Consider the following 23,016-nt stretch of genomic DNA (forward strand, 5'->3'; position numbering starts at 1 on the left):
GCTTTCAATAGTTTTTCGGAAGGGGAATAGGGGACTTATTCTTTGGGGTTTGGACGAGGAGAGATTTTTTTCTGTTCCTCATTAAAGGCTGAAACTATTTTTTTTTTTTTTTTTTTTTTTTTTTTTTTTATTTTATTATTATTTTTTTTTTACACTTGCAGTCCAACAGCCTGTTTGGTCAGTTTATCAAATAATGACAATGTCGGTCTCAACCATTCCTTTTTTTATTTTATTGTGCGCACTTCCCTACGTCTGGAAGACGTCTTATTTATCAGAAACGACAAAAGCGTAGGGGCGGCGAAATAAGCTCCTTATACATTTCTGCTTCCAGACAGCCTTCCTTCATTACTTCAAAACATTAGATAGAAAGTAGCAATAAACGTCAAAACTACAGAGGATGGAATTGTATATACATCGGTGTACCAATAAGGTAAATTAACTCAGAAAAAAAAACAATATATTTCCGAAAAAGGGCTAGAAAATGCTATCAAACGTTCAGTACCCTCCCACACGGAGTCCGTCCAAGCACCTAGATCCACTACCCTAACCAGGGACTTTTCGTCCAAAGATATAATAATTAACCAAAATTAAGATAATTGGGCTTAAAAATGTACTTTCTAAGACTTTGACCCCTACTCCTATAAAAAAAAATCCCGGTAACCTTTCATTTTCACCTATATGCGTCAAAGATAAGAGTCACAACTAGGAGCACTGGCATATCGAGGGCGGGGCCGTCCCCTCCAAGATTTTTATGGTGCCCTCTTTTTTTGGGTTTTATCTTTTTTATAATAAATTTGTCAATTTGGTCAATTATTGGCACCTTTGTCACATTCCCCCCCAGATTTTGCTCTAGATCCGTTTCTGACTAACAGTATATTTAGAAACTCTTTTTTAAAAGAAGCATAAAAGCAAAAACAGGACAAAAACATGGACTGAAGATAGCTTTCTGCTTGAATGAAGTTCTGTTTTGTTATCTCCCTTAGCAATTCAAAAAGTTTTCTTCGACACGTAATCAAGGAAAGGGACTATTCAAGGGGGTCTAGGATAAAACATTTGACTGTATTTTGCATAAAACATAAACTCTCGGAACACAAAAGATATTGAAGGAATAATATTAGCGTGGGAAGAATGAAACAATAAAATCCTTTAGAAGAAATGAAAAAATGTCTTAGATTGTTCAAATTTCTTTTTCAGCTAATAAAAAAAGAAGAAAAACGAAGAAATGTTAAAAAATAAATTATTTGAAACATGTTTTGAAATCATGCATATACCTTATTAGCCGTGTCTCAACAAATACTATACCAGTTTTTTTTTCGCATCACGAAATTGTTTCTCTTGCTTCCCCCCAGAGAACCAACACTACTCAGTATCTTTCGTTACATAAAATAGCTTGTATATATTTGACATTAATTAATCAAATTAACAGGCTAGTAGGAGCTCGAATTCTGACTGCCCAACAAATAATACATAAAAAGAACAAGAGCTAAGAGCTCATATGGCACTTGTGACGAGGCAAGAAGAGCTAAGAGCCAAGAGATCATATGGTATGAGCTCTAACAAAATTCTGTGAATCAATAGATTGATTTAAAAGGAAAATAAGAGGCTTAATGCCGGCCAGGATTTAAAATAAGACCTCTGAGTCACGATGTCCATCTAAATATCAAAATTCATTAAGATCCGATCACCCACTCGTATGTTATAAATACCTAATTTTTTCTAATTTTTCCTCTCCCTTTAGCCCCCCGGATGGTCTAATCTGGGAATAAACTTTATCAAGTCAATTTGTGCAGCTCCCTGACACGCCTACCAATTTTCATCGTCCTAGCACGTCCAGAAGCACCAAACTCGCCAAATCACTGAGCCCCTCCCCCCAACTCCCCCAAAGAGAGCGAATCCAGTACGGTTCCGTCAATCACATATCAAGGACATTTGCTTATTCTATCCACCAAGCTTCATCCCGATTCCTAGAACTCCAAGTGTTTTCCAAGATTTCCCCCTCCAACTACCTCCACTGTCAAAAGATCTGGTCGGGACTTGAAATGAGCTCTGAGACATGAATTCTTCTAAATATCAAATTTCATTAAGATCCGATCACCTATTCGCAAGATAATACCAAAATTGGTATTATGGTAATACCCCTATTATTGGTATTACGGTAATACCCCAAGAAAATTGGGGTATTATTCGCAAGATAATACCCCAATTTTCACGTATTCCAAGAATTCCGGTTTCCCCCTCAAACTCCTCCCAATGTCACAGGATCTGTTCGGAATTTAAAATTAGAGCTTTTGTGATATATGGACCAGCAGCCCCCCTCCCCCCTTCAGAACTCAAAACCAAATCTCTCATTCGTTCACTTTAGAAGGTTTCAAAATAAGAATCTCTTATACATATAAAGATTTTAAAGTGTAAATTCATTATCTCATAGGATTTGTGCTTTTTGGCACAAGTTTTATAGCAAGCAAAAAATGATACTTTTTACCTTTGGTACAAATCTTACTGCAAGCAAAAAATGATACTTTTTTGACTACCAAAATTAGATTCAAACTTTTGAATAAAGCCAATTAGAAACCAGATTTCTATTTCTGATCTGGTCAACAAACTGGAGGTGAAAACCCTCGTTGTAATAAATCTTTGCAAGGAGGTTAGACCATATGTTGTATAATCAAAAGAAGAGTTGTATTGCAACATTTCTGAGGTCAGTCTACCCAGTGCTTAATTTAGAAATCCGGGTTGATTCTGGATATATAAGGTGAACCAAAAGTTAGGAGTGTATTCAGTTTTTTGTACTCAGTCTTTGATGCACATTATACTACTATCTTTCATTGAAGTCATTTTACCTGAAGTTGTATATGAAGTAAGAAAATAAAATTATTGTCAATAATTGTGTTTGTCTTTGAGTCAAGGTACCAGGTACAGTTCCTATTGTCTACTGGATCGTTCCCAAGGGAATCTGCCCAACTCGGGAGACCTGAACGTCATGATAATGATTTTGTCTTCATGGTTATAGAAATTTGTCAATAGAACCCTCTCACTCTATGTCCCTTAACTATAAAGCTCCCATGCCACAATCCAACTTAACTTTATAAGAAACCCTACAATCAAATAACTTTACCCCCCCCCCCCCCGTAGCAGTTTTTTTTGTTTTTCTTCGGCATTAAATAACATTGATTAACATGCAACAACAATAAAGATAAAACATAATTGTTTTAGTACGGAATTCCATTTTGGACCATCTGAATGTAGTCATAAGTTTTAGTTCTGGGATTCAAAGTAGATTTTCTGACAACTTCAATCATAGAAGCGGCGGCTTCCCGGTCTGTCATCTGTGGTCCAAACCGAGCCCGAAGCAGCTTAATGGTTTGCCCTCGAAAGCATGGTAAACCAGTATCCAGCATTAAAGAGACTAGAGATATGATGGCTTCATGGTATGGCCTGACAGCCAAGAAAGCTTGAACACACAGTTCCATAAACCATTTAAAGGGTGCTGCATCTAATTTACCACCCATAATCATTAGCATTTCTTCTGTGAGCTTAATATCGGGTTCAAAGCCTATGTTCCCTCCAGGTGATGACTCGAACATAAATCCGAAATCTATGTGTATAATATGACCATCTTCATCTAGCATAATATTCCCGTTGTGCCTGTCTTTAATTTGAAGAAGGTAGCCGACAACACTGTACGCAGCCATAGACCGGACGAAATTCCTTCGAGCATGTTGATATTCTTGAGTTGTCTCGTCACCGTATTTATTCAAGAAGTAGTCATACAATCCAATATCAGTTTGTCTCCCAAGATTATCTCTTGACGTTGCTTTCGGCACACATTCAATGACTCCACATCCTGGTGCAGTAGCAACAACCCGATAAGGGAACAGGAACAAGTTGAGACCCACTTGTTGAAATATCTTCTTGAACAAGGAAATAACCTGAAGAGCGAGCATATCTTGTCGCACATCGTCACCCACCTTAAATATGGCTGCTTGTACATACTCATTACAAGACCTTGGTATTTGTGCATTTTTCAGTGCAATATTTTCTACTTCTTTTATACCGTGTCGTACAACTTTGAACTTGGCTAAAAATGGCGCTTTAGCAGCACTTTGAAGTGGCGTGCCACTATTATAGTCAATATCCAGAACAAGGGCTTCGGGACTGGACGGTAAATAACAGCCACTTTGAACTTTTATTAGTCCAAGCGCATTGTCACAAGCTCTTTTTCTTTCTATCCCTTTAGGGAAATTTCTGATTTTCCCACTAATTGAAGTTATGGCCTCAAAAAATTCAAATTCTCGTCTATAAAAATTGCTGGCAGCATCTGAGAGTGATTCAATTATAGTGCTTACAGTGCCATCTAAGATATCATAGAGATCTGGGTCTTTTAGATGGCCTTCTTCGTCTTTGAACTTATTAACATTCATGTTCCAAATAAGTTGGTGAGCAACCAGCTGTGACCTCTTTGCAAGAGTTTTGACAAATTCTTGTAAATATGATAGCGTATCATAACGAATTGCCTGCACCAGCTGGGGAATGTAAAATAAGACGGCATCTGGAGGATAACTATTCAAACATCGTACCGCATACTGTGCCGTGATTGGATGTTGCGGGTACTGTCTCGAAAAATAAGAAAGTGCTTTTACAGGAGACACACGCTCCCAATGAAGCATATATGACAACATTGGAATGTCGTTAATAATTGAATCGGCAGTGACAAGAAAGTCAAGAGCTTCAGGAATGTGGGCCACGTGGTCAGGATGAAGCTGAACTAAACGCTCTACCTCTTTCGTTGCAACTTCTATATTTTTCAGTCTTGATGGCAGGAATACAGTAAGCGATGGGCTTATATCCCAAGAGGAATTTATGATTTCTTTCCAGTGTTTTTCATTGATTGGATACTGTGATTGTCTCCATTGTAGTACTGTCTGCTCACCGGGTAGCTGATTTTCAACTGATCCAAGAGGATTGTGCCACGTTGAGAAAAATTCAATTTCAACAGCCAGAAGAGATAAAATTAAAGTCCTCTTTCGATTATAAACACGAACTTTCTCCTCAGATCCCAGAGCTTTTTTCGTTCTAATATTTTTCCAGGAGATGGTGCTACCACCTGGTAGATTCACGGTGTTTATCCAGCCACCAGAGGTTTTTGTTACGTCACTAACCGGAGTTGACCTAGCTTCACCAAAAGATAAGTTTAGGGTGTTCTCACTCTCACCAGCAACGCTAGCTTGCCAGAATTTCAGAAGTGAAATTGTATCTTCTAAAAGTTTCTGCTCCTTTTGCGTGGGGCATTTCACTGGGCCAGCGAAATAGTCCAAACAGGTTTGATAAATCCTTTCACGAAGAACATTTTTATTTACTGATTTTGGGAGGAGATCGTCCATCTGCAGCAAACTAAGTCCACAGTGTAGCAATCTAAACCGAACTCCACAAGCAGCAGGATGCCTGCTTATAAAATTCCATCTTTCATCAATATCAAGCGGTAAGCAGCCATGCAGCATCATGGCGAAGAGTTCAATATGATCTTGACTTGAGCATTTTGCCACTTCTATTCTTTCAAGAAAGAAACGGATCCAAAGATTATGAGCAGCAACATTAGGCGGTTTTGGCTCGAGGATACTGTCTTCATCTGCAGCTAATGGACTATCTTCAGGTATATCGAGGGAAAAGAGACCCATCTTCCGTTCAACAGTTGCCTTCCAAGCCAAAAGTATTTCTTCCAGTAGTAAGAACTCCAAGTCTTGTTTGGCTGACAAACTCCAATTCCAGCAGTTAATTGCCACCTTCATTGGAACCTCTTCAAAAAAATCAACCGGTACAGAACCAATTATCTTTAGTAAGTGTCTATCAATCTTGTCCAGTTTGATAGCCAAAGCAGTAGCCAACCAATAAGCTTCTTTCATAGCCACAACATTTCTGGATTTTACGGCAACTAATAAGTCAGCCACAATTTTCTGACGATTTACATCACCATGCACTTCACCAGAGAACCTACTTCGTTGATTTGTTCCATCCAAGAAACGAGAAACGTCATTCTTCACTCGGTAACTTCGTTTCTCAGTAGAGGGCACAGGAATCGTTGAAGCATAGGAATTTTTGCATTCTTGGATGGCTTCTATAATAATAGAGAGACCACAGTGGTCATAGACAGAAGTGGAATTACCACTCTCGAGCCAATACTGTTGAAGATGTGAACGGGTCGTGTTCGGTGCCCATCTACCTTCAGAATTGAAACCCATCAAGGCTACCTTCAGAATGCCTTTGATACGATCGGCGTAATCATGAACAATATTCTCTCTACCATCCAATGTGTCAGGCAATAATATTGATTTCCGCATGCCAGGGACTTGAATCTTTGTAGGCCCTTCGTTGGGATCCAAATCCAAAGTTTTCGATAACATCTGAAGTATGTCTAGCATGGTTCTTAACACGTTGCCATTCCACAAAACTTGAGGAAACTTGCTCACAAGCGTTGATAGATACCGATCAGCAACCATTCTCACATGATCATTAGGATGATTAAAATAGAGCAAGAGAAATTGGGCGTGGTTTTCAAGCTCCTTCCCCGTCTCTACCGTTTTAGGTCTTGAGGCCATCACGTCCAAAAACTCGGAGAATATTTTCTCACCAACACTTAATACACACTTCCAAATCTGGCTTTTATCTTTCTGAATCGCTGGGTCATTTATATAATCAAAAATATAGTAGAAATTCGGCTTATCAGAATGTTTCACTCTCAAAACCTCCAACCAATAAACACACAAGAGATAAGTACATTGTGCAAAGGTTAACTTTCCAATAATATTGCTGACATCTTGTGGAGGATTCCCAAGTAGATTGAGAATTTGATTTCGAAACTCCTGGACTTCAGTGCTTTGAACGCCATCTGTTCTAAGAGCTGCTGTATATTGAAGTTCTCTAAATTCTGATATGAATGGAGTTTGTGAAATTAGTAAAGGCGATTTTACGACTATTTCACAGAGACCCTTGTACCATTCATGAGGATATATACCGCACTCTTCTTGAGTGAAACGCATTACGACATAGTAAAGCCAGAAGTCCTTAAATAGCTTGTGAAGACGAACTTCTGGTGGATTTATATGAGGCATCCGTCGCACTAGAGAGGCAATAACTGGAATAAGCATACCCAAATTGAAGGCACAACTAGATGCTTTAGCAGCAATTGGCGCCTTTTCACTGGCCTTCTTCGATTCGAGGCCAAACTGAACAAATATTTCAAGAAGCCGAACTAATAGATCGTTCATTTCCACATCCCCTTGAATATCTGTGGCTACTTGAGCAAAAGTGCTTAGCGCTTCCGACGCCATAGTCCTATTTAAGGCCTTTCTATCAATTGTACCCGGAGGAGTGTAGCTTAAGTGGGCGCCTTCGACCGCCACCGATGTCAAAAATCGTAAAACAGAGTCAGTAAATGTGGGCCCAATATTTCCAACAGCCATTCGTCCCATTTGCTCCATAATCAGCTTATCTCTTTCCAAGGATCCTGACCCAAATTGGGTTTGGAACAAAGACAGAATTTCATCTGCGACTTTTTCATTGTCACAACTCAATGCTAGACGGCCCAGAAACATCACCGAATTACGAGTGGCTAAAACCTCAGATCGCTCCTGTTCTTTATTAGTGATAATCCGATAGGACACAGAAAAGATGAGAGCTTTTGTTGCGTTCTTTTCAACCTCTTGACCAGCTTTGAGTGCTAGGCACAAACTCCGGACAGATGCTTCACAAAGACAGTTCACAGCAGCTAGGGCTGAACAATTCGCTCTATCGCTTCGAATTGAACAGGAAGAGCTTAAACTGGAGCCAAAGGAGTCAGCCTGACGCTCCAAAGCCACTAATATCAATGACGGAGCAATTAAAAAGTCTTTGAGACTCCCAATGATGAAGTTGTTGGAACATCTAGGGAATTTTTCAGCTAGTTTTCCCAGAGCCTCAAGACATGTCATGTGCAACGGTAGTTCAAATTGGGCTTTCGTCTGTATTCTTTCAACCAGCTTCATAGCAAGACTTTCAGCCGAGACTTCATCTGAGACTGCCCAGACCAATGTATCAATACAAGCTGCAATTAATTGGACGTTTAACTTGTACCGATCCACTGGAGATTTCGCTTCACCATCGCAACGGTTTTCTCGACTAAGCTCGGCGGATCCATTTTTGAACAAATCACCCACAATTTGGTAAACATCCTTCAGAAAGCTTGCAGGCAAATCTGGTTTGCTATGCAGAATTTCCCGAAAACACCCAATGACAGCTAAATTCACAGTTTCACTGACAGATCGATAAGGATAGTTGTCAACTATTTTGCTGTTATACACTGCTAAAGATGCCTTGTCTAAATTTGTCTGGAACTCGTTGTTGGACAGCCTTTTCAAGTTGTCGAGTAATTCCTTTATTGGACCATCTGATATTGAAATCGAAGTGGATGTATCTCTTAGAACCGTCAATGCCGCGTATTGGTTGAAACTAGAGCCCAGCTTGCAAAAGAAATGGGTTCGAAAATCCATTTGCTTATTCTCCAGGCTTGAGGAACTCCCGAAAGCAGAAACATCTACACTGGAGACAGAACTAGATGATAAAGTTCTCTTCACATTCTTCAAATTTTTTTCCTGGAGTCTATGCGAAATTCCTCCATAATCGGGTTTCATTTTCGGATAAAGGAGCTGTAAAAGCGGAGATTCACCACTAGAAAACCTTCCAAATGCTCTTAGATAGCCAATCAGAAGAGGGGTTACGTGAACGCAGACATTGAACGAGCTTTGATTATCTAGCTCATTGCTGTCCGATAATGTCTTCGTCAAGGAATCTACAAGGTCTATGATCGTCTTAATGAGGGCATCCAGGATACCATGTTTGGCAGATTCCAGCCTGGTAGCAATGTCACTTAGCAGAGTAGCAAAGGTGAATGCAAATTTTTCAGCCAGTGGAATAACTTCATTTTTTGGTGCAACCTTTGACTGTTTAAATATACATTTAGGCAGTTGTTCTACAAACTTTAGTAGATAAGGTATAATTTTATCTTCATGATAGAAGCCAGAATTTAGGAAATATATTCCAAGTGAAACAACTGCATTGTATTCATCATTTGTAATCACACACCCAGTGGATGAAAGCTTGGGACAAAGTAACCAGATCTTTGACACCTTTTCCCAAGGACAGGAGTTGATTAAAGACAGTGAGTAGCCAAGACGATGCAGTAGTTGATTATTCATATTAACTTGTAGACAACTACATAAGTAGCTTATAAAGCTTGGGCCTACTCAATTAAAATAGCTAAAAAGTCTGATGACTCATAAATTATTTCTTTTGCTTCTACTTATTCTCACCAAATTCCTGGTACAATATAATAATAACCTTATTTATGGTATTTCTTATATCTCTAACGATAAGAGCGCTACTCACAGTAAACTATGGAAAGCTCTTGAGACGAAAAAAGATAAAAAACGATGCAATTGATGCTCAAGAAATGCATCAATTGAACCCTACAGCTCCTGATGATATTTAAGCCATTATAAAGGGAGGATATAACAGTATGGGAAAATCGAGGTCTTTTTCCCATATATTCATATATCCAGTCCCTACTTTAATAAATATTGTTGGTGTATTACAGATAAAAGGCTAAGATACAATTTAATTGTATTTCTTTTGGCGGAATTACATCAAAAATATAAATATTTGGCAGAAAACTTTTATGTAAAATCTAGACCTCTGACAAGTATAAATCACTTGTCCCTTTTTAATATAAACAAGAGAATGGAGACTCGATTATATATATAAACAATATAAACAAGAATATAAACAAGAGAATGGTTGTCTCTTGTAATTTTCGATATTGTGTTCCTAAACTAAATATTCCTAATACATGGCAATAGAAAGGCTATGACGCTATAAAAAGACGTTACTTTTCTACAAAGCCTTGCGTTGGGAGTATAAAGAATTAGAAATATACAAAAAAAACTCCAAATTAATCATGTGCTTAATCAACGCTTTTAAACAGTGTTACTTGTTTAATTATATAATCATATACTTATCATATACTCAATCATTCTTGAAACAAGTGCAATTAAATGTCAAAATAATTAATGTTAATTACAATATTCTATACCATCGCTTTTATAATTATATACTATTGTTGCTATTCTGTTTAATAACCATATGATTCTGCCTGGAAATTTTTTATTACAGAATTTGGCATGCTCTTGACATTGGCCGACGACACGTCATGGTCGAAAACTGGAAAACACCTATCATGATTCATCAACCGCCGAAGAATGCCCAAAAATACCTGATTCAACCAGAAGGCTATCACCCACATGACACCTCAAATAGCGCCATCTACAATACTACAATCATTTTCATCTTTCTAACTTAACACCGTGGACTACAGAAGATGTAACATCCAGCCAGCAGGTACAACCACAACATACCCACAAAGGCACCATAGATGATAACCTAATTCAACATTGAGACCCGATATTAGCAACATCAGACCTAGATGAAGATTGGGAACAGAACATTCTAATTCCTAATCTTATAAACTTTGGAATCAACCACAAAGTAAGGTTTTAAATACTACCTCAGTCGAATAAATTAAAGACAATAAGAATAACGCTTAAAATGCAGAAGAGAGCGGGAACGGAACGGAAGGGCCGTAGTACCGGCTGTACTTTTGTACTTAAAACTGCTGGGGATAGGTGTTCCAAGTCCTGCACTTCCCATTTTGTAAAAGCGTAATAACAAGACAGACTTTACAATTGCTAAATTTTCAAGCAACAAAAAAAAACTTAAGGGTGATAAATTAAAGAATGACATTACATTAGTTCAATCAGTAAATAGGGCAAGGACATGAGAATTGTGATCGGTGCGTAATATTCCAGAATACCAAGTGATGAACAATTAAAAAGTGCCAAATAGTGAATAGTTTAAATTTAATAAAAATACAAGTGGTAATTCTTTTTATATAATGTTGTATATTTTACACTTTATTGTAAGAATACCTGGGATCAATTGAAAACTAAATAAATACAAAAAAAAATTTTGGAACCAGGTATTCACGTATAAACCTTATTAATGTCAAGTGATGTATTAATGTAATTCAAGTGTAAGGTGTAGGTTCAATACAAGGTGTAGGAATATATACGTTTTCTTTAAATAATCATTTTTGAGGTGAAAGAATTAAAATAAAAATATTTTGATAATAAGAAACTTTAAGAAAGATAAAATTTAAGGACAGGGAATGTTCTGGTTGACGAAGGCGTCAATCTACAGCGGGATAGGGGATATGTGATATATGGACCAGCAGCCCCCCTCCCCCCCTTCAGAACTCAAAACCAAATCTCTCATTCGTTCACTTTAGAAGGTTTCAAAATAAGAATCTCTTATACATATAAAGATTTTAAAGTGTAAATTCATTATCTCATAGGATTTGTGCTTTTTGGCACAAGTTTTATAGCAAGCAAAAAATGATACTTTTTACCTTTGGTACAAATCTTACTGCAAGCACTACCAAAATTAGATTCAAACTTTTGAATAAAGCCAATTAGAAACCAGATTTCTATTTCTGATCTGGTCAACAAACTGGAGGTGAAAACCCTCGTTGTAATAAATCTTTGCAAGGAGGTTAGACCATATGTTGTATAATCAAAAGAACAGTTGTATTGCAACATTTCTGAGGTCAGCCTACCCAGTGCTTAATTTAGAAATCCGGGTTGATTCTGGATATATAAGGTGAACCAAAAGTTAGGAGTGTATTCAGTTTTTTCTACTCAGTCTTTGATGCACATTATACTACTATCTTTCATTGAAGTCATTTTACCTGAAGTTGTATATGAAGTAAGAAAATAAAATTATTGTCAATAATTGTGTTTGTCTTTGAGTCAAGGTACCAGGTACAGTTCCTATTGTCTACTGGATCGTTCCCAAGGGAATCTGCCCAACTCGGGAGACCTGAACGTCATGATAATGATTTTGTCTTCATGGTTATAGAAATTTGTCAATAGAACCCTCTCACTCTATGTCCCTTAACTATAAAGCTCCCATGCCACAATCCAACTTAACTTTATAAGAAACCCTACAATCAAATAACTTTACCCCCCCTGTAACACTTTAAAGCTTCTAAATATCCAACTTCATGAAGATCTGGTCACCCTTTCGTAAGTTACAAATACCTCAATTTTCAAAATTACCACCCCCAATCCACCAAAGAGAGCAGATCCGGTCCGGTTATGTCAGTCACGTATCTTAGACAGGTTTTTATTCTTCCCATCCAGTTTCATCCTGATCTCACCACTTTAAGTATTTTCTAAGATTTCCGGTTCCCCCCCCCCAACTGCCCCCCTCAATTACGCTGGATCCGGTTGAGATTTAAAATAAGAGATCCGAGTTACGAGGTCCTTCTAAATGTGAAGTTTCATGAAGATCGGATCACTCCTTCGTAAGTTAATAATACGTAATTTTTTCTAATTTTTCAGAATTAACCCCCCCCAATAGAGTGGATCCGTTCCAATAATGTAAATCACGTGTCTAAGACTTCTGCTTATTTATCCCACCAAGTTTCATCCCGATCCCTCCAATCTAAGCGTTTTCCATAATTTTAGGTTTTCCCACCCCAAACTCCTCCCAATGTCACCAAATCCGGTCGGGACTTAAAATAAGAGCTTCGAGACACGATATCCTTCTAAATATCAAATTTCATTGAGGTCCGATCACTCGTTCGTAAGTTAAAAATACCTCATTTTTTCTAATTTTTCAGAATTAATCCCCCCCCCCAACTACCCAAAAGAGAGCGGATCCGTTATGGTTATGTCAATCAGGTATCTAGGACTTGTGCTTATTTTTCCCACCCAGTTTCATCCTGATCTCACCACTTTAAGTATTTTCTAAGATTTCCGGTTTCCCCCAACTGCCCCCCCCCCAATTACGCTGGATCCGGTTGAGATTTAAAATAAGAGATCCGAGTTACGAGGTCCATCTAAATGTGAAGTTTCATGAAGATCGGATCACTCCTTCGTAAGTTAATAATACGCAATTTTTTCTAATTTTTCAGAATTAACCCCCCCCCCCCAATAGAGTGGATCCGTTCCAATAATGTAAATCACGTATCTAAGACTTCTGCTTATTTTTCCCACCAAGTTTCATCCCGATCCCTCCAATCTAAGCGTTTTCCATAATTTTAGGTTCTCCCACCCCAAACTCCTCCCAATGTCACCAAATCCGGTCGGGACTTAAAATAAGAGCTTTAAGACATGATATCCTTCTAAATATCAAATTTCATTGAGGTCCGATCACTCGTTCGTAAGTTAAAAATACCTCATGTTTTCTAATTTTTCAGAATTAATCCCCCCCAACTACCCAAAAGAGAGCGGATCCGTTACGGTTATGTCAATCAGGTATCTAGGACTTGTGCTTATTTTTCCCACCAAGTTTCATCCCGATCCCTCCACTCTAAGTGTTTTCCAAGTTTTAGGCCCCCCCCCCCCAACTCCCCCCAATGTCACCAGATCCAGTCGGGATTTAAAATAAGAGCTCTGAGACACGATATCCTTCTAAATATCAAATTTCATTGAGATCCGATCACCCGTTCGTAAGTTAAAAATACCTCATTTTTTCTAATTTTTCAGAATTACCCCCCCCCCCCCCCCCAAACTACTCCAAAGAGAGCGGATCCGTTCCGATTATGTCAATGATGTACCTAGGACTTGTGCTTATTTTTCCCACCAAGTTTCATCCGATCCCTCCACTCTAAGTGTTTTCCAAGTTTTAGGTTTCCCCCTCCCAACTCCCCCCAACGTCACCAGATCTGGTCGGGATTTAAAATAAGAGCTCTGAGACACGATATCCTTCTAAATATCAAATTTTATTGAGATCCTATCACCTGTTCGTAAGTTATATTTTTTTTTAGTAAATTTTTACCTAAATTTTTTTAGGTAACCTAATTTTTTTAGTTTTTCAGAATTAACCCCCTCCCCAACTACCCCAAAGAGACCTGATCCGGTCCGGTTGTGTCAGTCACGTATCTTAGACAGGTTTTTATTCTTCCCATCCAGTTTCATCCTGGTCTCACCGCTTTAAGTATTTTCTAAGATTTCCGGTTCCCCCCAACTGCCCCCCCCCCAATTACGCTGGATCCGGTTGAGATTTAAAATAAGAGATCTGAGTTACGAGGTCCTTCTAAATATGAAGTTTCATTGAGATCCGATCACCCGTTCGTAAGTTAAAAATACCTCATTTTTTTAATTTTTCAGAATTAACCCCCCTCCCCAACTACCCCAAAGAGATCGGATCCGTTCTGGTTATGTCAATCATGTATCTAGGACTTGTGCTTATTTTTCCCACCAAGTTTCATCCCGATCCCTCCACTCTAAGTGTTTTCCAAGATTTTAGGTTTCCCCCTCCCAATTCCCCCCCAATGTCACCAGATCCGGTCGGGATTTAAAATAACAGTTCTGAGTCACGATATCCTTCCAAACATCAAATACTTCTATTTTTCTATTCTTCCGAATTAACGGGCCCCCCCCCCCCAGATGGTCAAATCGGAAAAACGACTATTTCTAATTTAATCTGGTCCGGTTCCTGATACGTCTGCCAAATTTCATCGTCCTAACTTACCTGGAAGTGCCTAAAGTAGCAAAACCGGGACCGACAGACCGACATAATTTGCGATTGCTATATGTCACTTGGTTAATATCAAGTGCCATAAAAACAAGCAAATCTAATTCTGTACTCTAGGAAGTCTATGCTCATGGATGGAGCAAAGAATGAGCAAAATTGAAGAAGCCAGTATGATCTCCCCTAATAAATACTCAAAAGCGAATGCGAAGGTATGTTTTCACAAAAGGTAGTGAATTTGCCTGCCATCCCACTAACAGGCTGGTTACCCCATCAACAATCCTCAGCTAAAAAAAATATATGGTACTTAAATTCCATTCGTTGATTTTTTCCCCTTGGAAATATTAGTGTCTTATTTTTCTGCTCTCCAATGGTTCTAATATTTGAATAGGAAAAAGTTAGAACTTATTGTGGATAAGACCGTAGGTTTAGTATTCTATAAATGTGGTAGACTTGAGGAAGATGTTAAACCTAGTTTTAATGGCAGAAGGATTAGGTTAGTGGAGGAATGGTTATATTTAAGAGCTAAGTTTAAGGCAAAAGGAATTTTATTTAGTAGCAATAGAGGAAGTAGGATTGAAAAAGGTAAGGTATGTTTTAAGTAATATCCGCATGATAGTTTTAAGCTGCCAAATAGGGGTGTAGAAATGGAGCTACTAGTCCGTCAAGACGTTATTACGCACACCTGGGTCTGACGCAATACTATAGCGCACGTGTATAGTACACCTATGTCGTAGGGTTTGCTTGTTACGTAATAGTTCCTTCAAAACCTTCGGGGCCCGCTAGTGGGGGAACCTTCAAGATACCAGACCCTAGCTAGCAATTCCATCAGGCCCCCTGGCATCCAATTCCAACGGGGGCCCCTACCCTAACTACCAGAGCCCTAGCATACAATTTTATCAGGCCCCTAACCTAACCATCAGGGGCCCTAGCATCCAATTTCACTGGGGGCCCTAGCATCTAATTCTATTAGGTGCCCTAGCATACAATGGCACCAGACACGAGGGTGTTGCGTAATGACGATGTATACGTGGGATGTTGCATAGTACTTTAAGAGATTTTTTTTTCTTCGGGGCTTCATTTTCTTTTGAGGTGTTTTTTTTTCTTCTTCAGGATTTCATTTTCTTTCAAGACATTTTTCTTAAGGAACCTTTATAATTCAATGGTTTTCTGTCCACATTAGGACTCGAAAGAGATTCCCCTGAATGGAATGGAGCTCCACACACCTGGACCATGAAACCCTTTCTAATATTTGATTCGGGAAATAGATTCTAAAAAATAACCAATTGCACGCAAGGAGAATTCCCTGTTAACGCATACTAGAACGATTAAATGAATTGCGTGTTCCCATATGATTGCAATAACTGACATATAGGATGAAGAAACGATTACTGAAGTTTACTTATTTTTGAAGTACACCTGCTTTTTAATTAATGCTTTAGAGAATGTTATCAGGTAATACTGGTTTTTTTTTTCGAGACCTTTTTTCGGTCTCATGACATTTTTTCGAGCATTTTCATGCAACAATATTCGTTTAAACTAGAATCGGCCATCTATTTTGAATTATTGGGGGGGGGGGACTCTCTCAGATTTGCAGACTCCATTATAGAGTTTTGATTATTCAAGAGCTCTTTAAATATTAGTTTCGTTCGAGTTTTCGTTGAAAAAAAAAAAAAAAACACCTCCGCAAAGATTTTGATCTTTTATCTTAATTTAAAAAAAATCTCGCTCTCCCTCTCCCCCTGCATTTTCATGAATTGCCCCCTCAGATAAGGTCTAATCAAACAGTTCGTGGTAACGAACTGTAGTAAGGAGCGACCCGGTTCAATAGTAACCAAAACTCTAAAAAACTGAATTTTGATATCAAGAGCTACATAAAAAGAATCGCATTGTAATGCTGATTTTAAATATATAAGTTTCATCAAGTTTAGTCTTACCCATCAAAAGTTACGAGCCTGAGAAAATTTGCCGTATTTAGGAAAATAGGGGGAAACACCCCCTAAAAGTCGTAGGACCTTAACGAAAATGACACCATCAGATTCAGCGTATCAGGGAACCCTACTGTAGAAGTTTCAAGCTCCTATCTACAAACATGTGGAATTTTGTATTTTTTGCCAGAAGACAAATCACGGGTGCGTGTTTATTTGTTTGTTTTTCTTTTCCCCAGGGGTCATCGTATCGACCAAGTGGTCCTAGAATGTCGCAAGAGGGCTCATTCTAACGGAAATGAAAAGTTCTAGTGCCCTTTTTAAGTGACCAAAAAAATTGGAGGGCATCTAGGCCCCCTCCCACGCTCATTTTTTTCCCAAAGTCAACGGATCAAAATTTTGAGATAGCCATTTTGTTCAGTATAGTCGAAAACCATAATAAATATGTCTTTGGGGATGACTTACTCCCCCACAATCCCTGAGGGAGGGACTGCAAGTTACAAACTTTGACCAGTGTTTACATATAGTAATGGTTATTGGGAAGTGTACAGACGTTTTCAGGGGGATTTTATTTTGTTTGGGGGTGGGGCTGAGGAGAGGGGGCTATGTTGGAGGATCTTTCCTTGGAGGAATCTGTCATGGGAGAAGAAAAATTCAATGACAAGGGCGCAGGATTCTCTAGCATTACTATAAGAAAACAATGAACAATAAACATCACAACGTTTTCTCAAATGAAAGGAAGAAGTAGCATTGAAACTTAAAACGAACAGAGATTATTACGCATATGAGGGGTTCTAAAAATACTTTAGCATAAAGAGCGAGGTATTTAGGAGGAGATAAATACCTTGCTCTTTATGCTAAAGTATTTTTAGTAATTTCAACTATTTATTCTACGGCCTTTCTGATTCAGGGGTCGTTCTTAAAGAATTGGGACAAAACTTACGATTTAGTGTAAAGAGCGAGGTATTAACGAGGGTACAAACCCCCTCGTATGCATAATAAAAATATAAGGTTATGAAAGTTTGTTACGTAAGTTAATTCTTAAGTTACGTATATTTTTTACTAATAAAAACGTTCGTTAAAAATTAAAAGTTCTAGTTGCCTTTTTGAGTAACCGAAAAATTGGAGGGCAACTAGGCCTCCTTCTCCACCACTTGTTTCTCAAAATCGTCTGATCAAAACTAAGAGAAAGCCATTTAGCCAAAAAAAGAATTAATATACAAATTTCATTTTAATAATTTATGTGCGGAGAGCTAAAACCAAACATGCATTAATTCAAAAACGTTCAGAAATTAAATAAAAAAAAACTAAATTTTTTAGCTGAAAGTAAGGAGCGACATTAAAACTTAAAACGAACAGAAATTACTCCGTATATGAAATGGGTTGTCCCCTCCGCAATCCCTCGCTCTTTACGCTAAAGTTTGACTCTTTGCCACAATTCTACTTTTTAAAACAATTAAAAGCTTTAGCGTAAAGAGCGAGGGATTGCGGAGGGGACAACTCATTTCATATACGGAGTAATTTCTGTTCGTTTTATGTTTTAATGTCGCTCCTTACTTTCAGCTAAAAAAATTAGTTTTTTTTTATTTATATGGATAAAGGCGGTTCTAACAGTGTGGTTCTAGTTTTGATCTGACTCCATTTTTAGGAGTTATAGGTTATTACAATTTTTACTAAGAGACGTGATCGTCTCTTATAAGGTTGCTACTACCGCTGCAATCTGGACTAAGGCTACTACCACTAATTAAGATTTTAGTTACTATGAGTAAGCGTTCATTCTTTACTATAATTAAGTAACAAAAAACAAGTTTTTTCTAACTGAAAGTAAGGAGCGACATTAAAACTTAAAATGAACAGAAATTACTCCGTATATGAAAGGGGCTTTTTCTCCTCAACGCCCTGCTGTTTGCTCTAAAGTTTGACTTTTTCTCTTAACTCTACTTTTTAAAACAGTAAAAAACTTTAGCGTAATACAATACATAATAATACAATATCACATAATACAAAACACTGGCTCACATAATACAATATACTTTGAATAGGGTTAAGGGTATTAACCGATGTTGCGATTTGGTGAAACAAAAGACAGTCTGCCCACTAACTATTATGCATTTTTTTTTCGTTTTAATGAAAAATACGTTTTGGAATATCTATATTAGTTTATCCTATCCCTGGTTGTCATACGACAATAATATAACATAAAAGTGTTAGGACATACCCAAATAAATCCAATAAAACCCTTTTGCATTATCCCATCCCCATAGTGGGCACGCTGTCCACCTTTGATCACAATTGTGTTTTGCAGTTGAAGTTTCTAATAAATGCGAAAAGCGAGTATCAGATGTTTTAATGCTTGAAAACCAAAGGAAACAAAAAGTAGTTAAACGCAAATTAAAGATTTAGAATTAAAAATACAAGTAGATTAAAAAAGCGGGTTTGATGTAGGCCTAAGTTGTTCATAGGCATATACGGGAAAGGGGACATTCTGAGTCAATCAAAAAGATCAAAATGCCCACTGGATAATTCAAGGAAAACTAAATAAAATACATCAATTCAATAATTGTGTCCAAGAATGCACATTTACTGTGTTTTTTTTTAAAAACATATATCATATTACTTCAATTGAAACATAAACATTGTTTTGCCGCTTTTCTAGCTGTCAAAACAATGTTTTGCATACCCTCAACAATTACTCCATTATACATTTCTTTTTTTTTAAATAATTGTGACATTTATCTCTGTCAACTTTGATGTACTTTTCCCAGCTGTTTAACAGAGAGCACTTTTCCTAACGGGATTTGATGTCCAGTTTTTTACTTTTTCGCAACAAAAAGACCTCTCAGTCTGAATTGACTGCCTTTGTCTTTGCTTAGTAATCCAAAAGAGTTCGTGTTTCTTACTATCGAACAAGAAAAAGAAGAAAAGAAGGGGACGAGACAGTGTTTAAATTAATACACCCGGAAGGCGTTATATTGGACACTGATACATATCTAGACCACGTGCCGTGGACGAGAATATCAGGCGACTTTTGTGACAAATTAAACGATTGTAAGAAAATTCGAGCTGCGTCATTTTCAATATTACCCTGTCTCGTATTTCCTGTTCTATTTAAGAAAAATGGATTTTCCGTGAGATAGCGATTTGTACGAAACACAAAGAAAAACGAAGCTGAAAGGGACAACCCGTTTAGTTTCTTTATAATTAAAAACGGGCACATTCACAAGGAGAGAAAGGGCTTCAGGTTCTATCACAGAGGCTCCCAACCGATTTCGGGCCATGCCCAACATTGATATTTATAAAATCCTGATACCCCCCCTAGTGATATTAAAATTTTATTATTCAAAATTTTACATGTGTTACACTAAGGGAAGCTTAAAAGGCTATTAACTTTGTATATTTTTTAGGCATATTTAGGCCAATGAAAAAAATGGTCTGTTTGAAATATCTTTTTAACATGCATGGCATTATTGCAATGCTATCGTGTATCTTTTTTGCTTTTTAAATGCATATGAATGTGACATATGCATATTTTGCAAATGCATATGCATATTTTTAGTAGCTGTATGATAAACACCCTACCGTTCAAGTTGTTCATTCATTGACACATCATAGAACCGTATTTTTTCTTTAATTTTTTTCCTCTCAGCGTAAGACAAGACAAAGAGAACTGACAGGATAGATATAATTTGGGCTATATATTTGCGCTTTAAGGGGGGGGGGAGTATTTGGACATTGTGAAAATAGAAAACAATTCTTACTAATTGATATGCAGAGTAATTGTACATAATACATCACTTATGTAGACCCTCTAAACTTCGCCCCCCCTAATGTACAAATATATAGCCTAAATTCGTTTCTTAAGTGTTATATCTTATTATTACATTAGTATATAATATATACTAATACATATAATAGTATATTATATTAGTATTACATTTTTATCTTACTTTGGTATGTTTCATTAGGATCAAACGTCAGAGAAACACATTAGAAGATCATTAGGTAGGGCATATATCATACGAGTACCATGTTTTGTTTTTCAAAATTAACGCTCCACAGATATAATAAGCCAAAGAGAGTACGCCCGGTCCGTGACCCACCAAATATTGCCATACCCCATCAGTGGGGCCTGCACCCCTCACCGGGAATCCCAGCCCTTGCTGAAAGAAAAGAAGAGTTGAGTTCATTTATGACTTACAACAACCATGGTAAAAAAAAGGTAAAGGATGCGCCACTAGACCCTTAAGGTCCGAACCGGCGGTGCTGATCTCCGTCTCAAGGCCCTTCAACCATGAAGTGCAACGGGGGGATGAGGGCCAGCCATCCTGTGCTTTTGCAAACCCTTACTGTTTACCTTTCCCAGAGTTTTTCAGGTACCCATCTAGAGCTGGGCCGACTCTGGCTGGGATTACAGAGTCACGCTACTGACCCCCGTCCCTAACCAAATAATTAGGTACACTAGGATTTGAACCCTCGCCCACTCGGACAAAGGATCCTAAATCCATCACACCAATCCACAACAATAACCATGCAAGTAGAGTGACAACTTCGGCAACGGCCGTTAATTAAATCCCACAACTTTTTAATGTTGCTCCATTGAGTTCCTAATTTTCATTTTATCCACCTGTTGTTATTTCGCTGTGTTGAGCCCTTCCCCCTCCCTCGAAAATAATTTCTATAAAAGTGCTTGACTGATGGAAACCAAGACCTCACAATGCTTAAAAAGGAAAACAACTTCAAGCAAACTTGTTCCCTGCGTAATTGCATTTAGGCATTGTTTCAGCATGGATATGATTACTTACGGTGGAAAACATCCCCTTGTTCAGAACTAACTCGGTGGGCTAACAAATAATATTAAAGTAGGATGTTTTAGATTTCCCAAAACATAGTCATTAGCTTCATTGCCTCGCTCTAAGTTTGTTCAGGAAAGAGCCTATGGCATCTTTCTGTGAACGACTACCGTTATGGATGCGGAGCCCAGTGATCAGAGAGAAAAATCTTCGGTAGGCATTAGAAGTTGAAGGCCAGAGCAGTAAGCTCATTATTCTGAAGCATACAGCATGCATTTACCCAGAAGAAAAATTAAGAAGGAAGATAGATACTGTCAGAGATGAAATACAGGGTAATTGAAGATTGGAAATGAATGTGTTACTGACATGAGCAGTACAATCTGCAGAAGCAGAACTTCATTACCTGCTCTAAATTTGTTTAGGGAGTAGCCCATGCCTTCGACCTGCAAACGATTACCGTCATGGATGCGTAGCCCAGTGATCAGGGAGAGAAAAACATTCGGTAGGCAATAAAACTTGAAGCCTAGAGCAGCATGCTCATGATTCTGAGTCCTACAGCATGCATTTACCCAGAAGAAAAAATAAGAAAAAAAATTTGATGTAACTTAATGCTTGTTTGTGCCTTTTCTAGTAATATGTGTCCCCAGATTGAGCTATGAAAAAACTTCCAGAGATACTGTCAGAGAAAAAACAGGGAGTTATTGAAGATTGGAAAGGAACATGTTACCGACTTGAGCAATGTGATCTTCAGAAGCAGCTCTAGTGTCAATTAGTGCCAGATATGACGAAAATGTCTGGTTAGTATCTTAAGTCACCTATTGCCAATATTTTCCTTATTTGGCGGGCCTGAGGGATGAAATTGAGTCCTTTTGAAAATTATTAGTTCTAGTTTCAGGTTCTATTGTTACTGGCTCGGGTAAATTTCAAGAAGGCTGCCAATCTTACCAACAGAGCATGATACAGCAGCCCATGATAATGGCTTCAGAAATTTTTGAAGATTCATCCACATTTTTTAGATATGAATAAACATGTTGGGCGCTCCATTGTTCACAAGGTAATGTCATCCATGGGGAATTCTTATCTGCGTATGGGCTATCCACCCATTATCGAACAGACATGGAGTTACCAGTCCTCTAAATGCGATCTGAAGAAGGAATGAGATTACCAAAGTGGCTGCTTTGAAAGTACTTTTCCGAGTGACCTTTGGTAGGCTAGTCATATTATTTAAGCGTTGACTTGCCTTTCAAGTGATTTTATTTCCCTTTTCTACTTTCTTCTCTTCTCCTATTCAATCAGTAGCGTGTTTTTGTATACCGTGATGGACGAAAAAAAAAAAAATCTATATATATTTTTTCCTATAAAGTAATACCAACAACTCACTGCAGCACCAAACCGCCTAAGTTCAAGCTCACCATATAAGTAAAAATTATGAAAACGTATATGATTATATATATATATATATATATATATATATATATATATATATATATATATATATATATATATATATATATATATATATATATATATATATATATATATATATATATATATATATATATATATATATATATATATATATATATATATATATATATATATATAAATATATATTAAAAAAAATTGTGCACCGTGATGGGTGACAAAATTATGTATCCATACATACATATATGAGA

At 37.6% G+C, this 23,016-nt stretch overlaps 2 protein-coding genes across 2 annotated transcripts in view; both read right to left on the bottom strand.

Annotated features, from left to right (window-relative positions):
- Nucleotides 1–23,016, bottom strand: part of LOC136034852 (protein KRI1 homolog) — a 180,631-nt gene that overhangs the window by 20,773 nt on the left and 136,842 nt on the right. The gene's annotated exons all lie outside the window — the stretch shown is intronic.
- On the bottom strand, nucleotides 3,165–9,312 carry LOC136034851 (phosphatidylinositol 4-kinase alpha-like). The gene has a single exon (XM_065716318.1). It carries the CDS (start codon nucleotides 9,225–9,227, stop codon nucleotides 3,210–3,212), a length of 6,018 nt encoding a protein of 2,005 aa, XP_065572390.1. The 5' UTR covers nucleotides 9,228–9,312; the 3' UTR covers nucleotides 3,165–3,209.

This window comes from Artemia franciscana, chromosome 13, assembly GCF_032884065.1.
Source record: "Artemia franciscana chromosome 13, ASM3288406v1, whole genome shotgun sequence".
Classification (NCBI taxonomy): Eukaryota; Metazoa; Arthropoda; class Branchiopoda; order Anostraca; family Artemiidae; genus Artemia; species Artemia franciscana.

Coding starts and splice junctions, on each gene's coding strand:
- LOC136034851 (XM_065716318.1), bottom strand. CDS start 9,227: ATGAATAATCAACTACTGCATCGTCTTGGCTACTCACTGTCTTTAATC.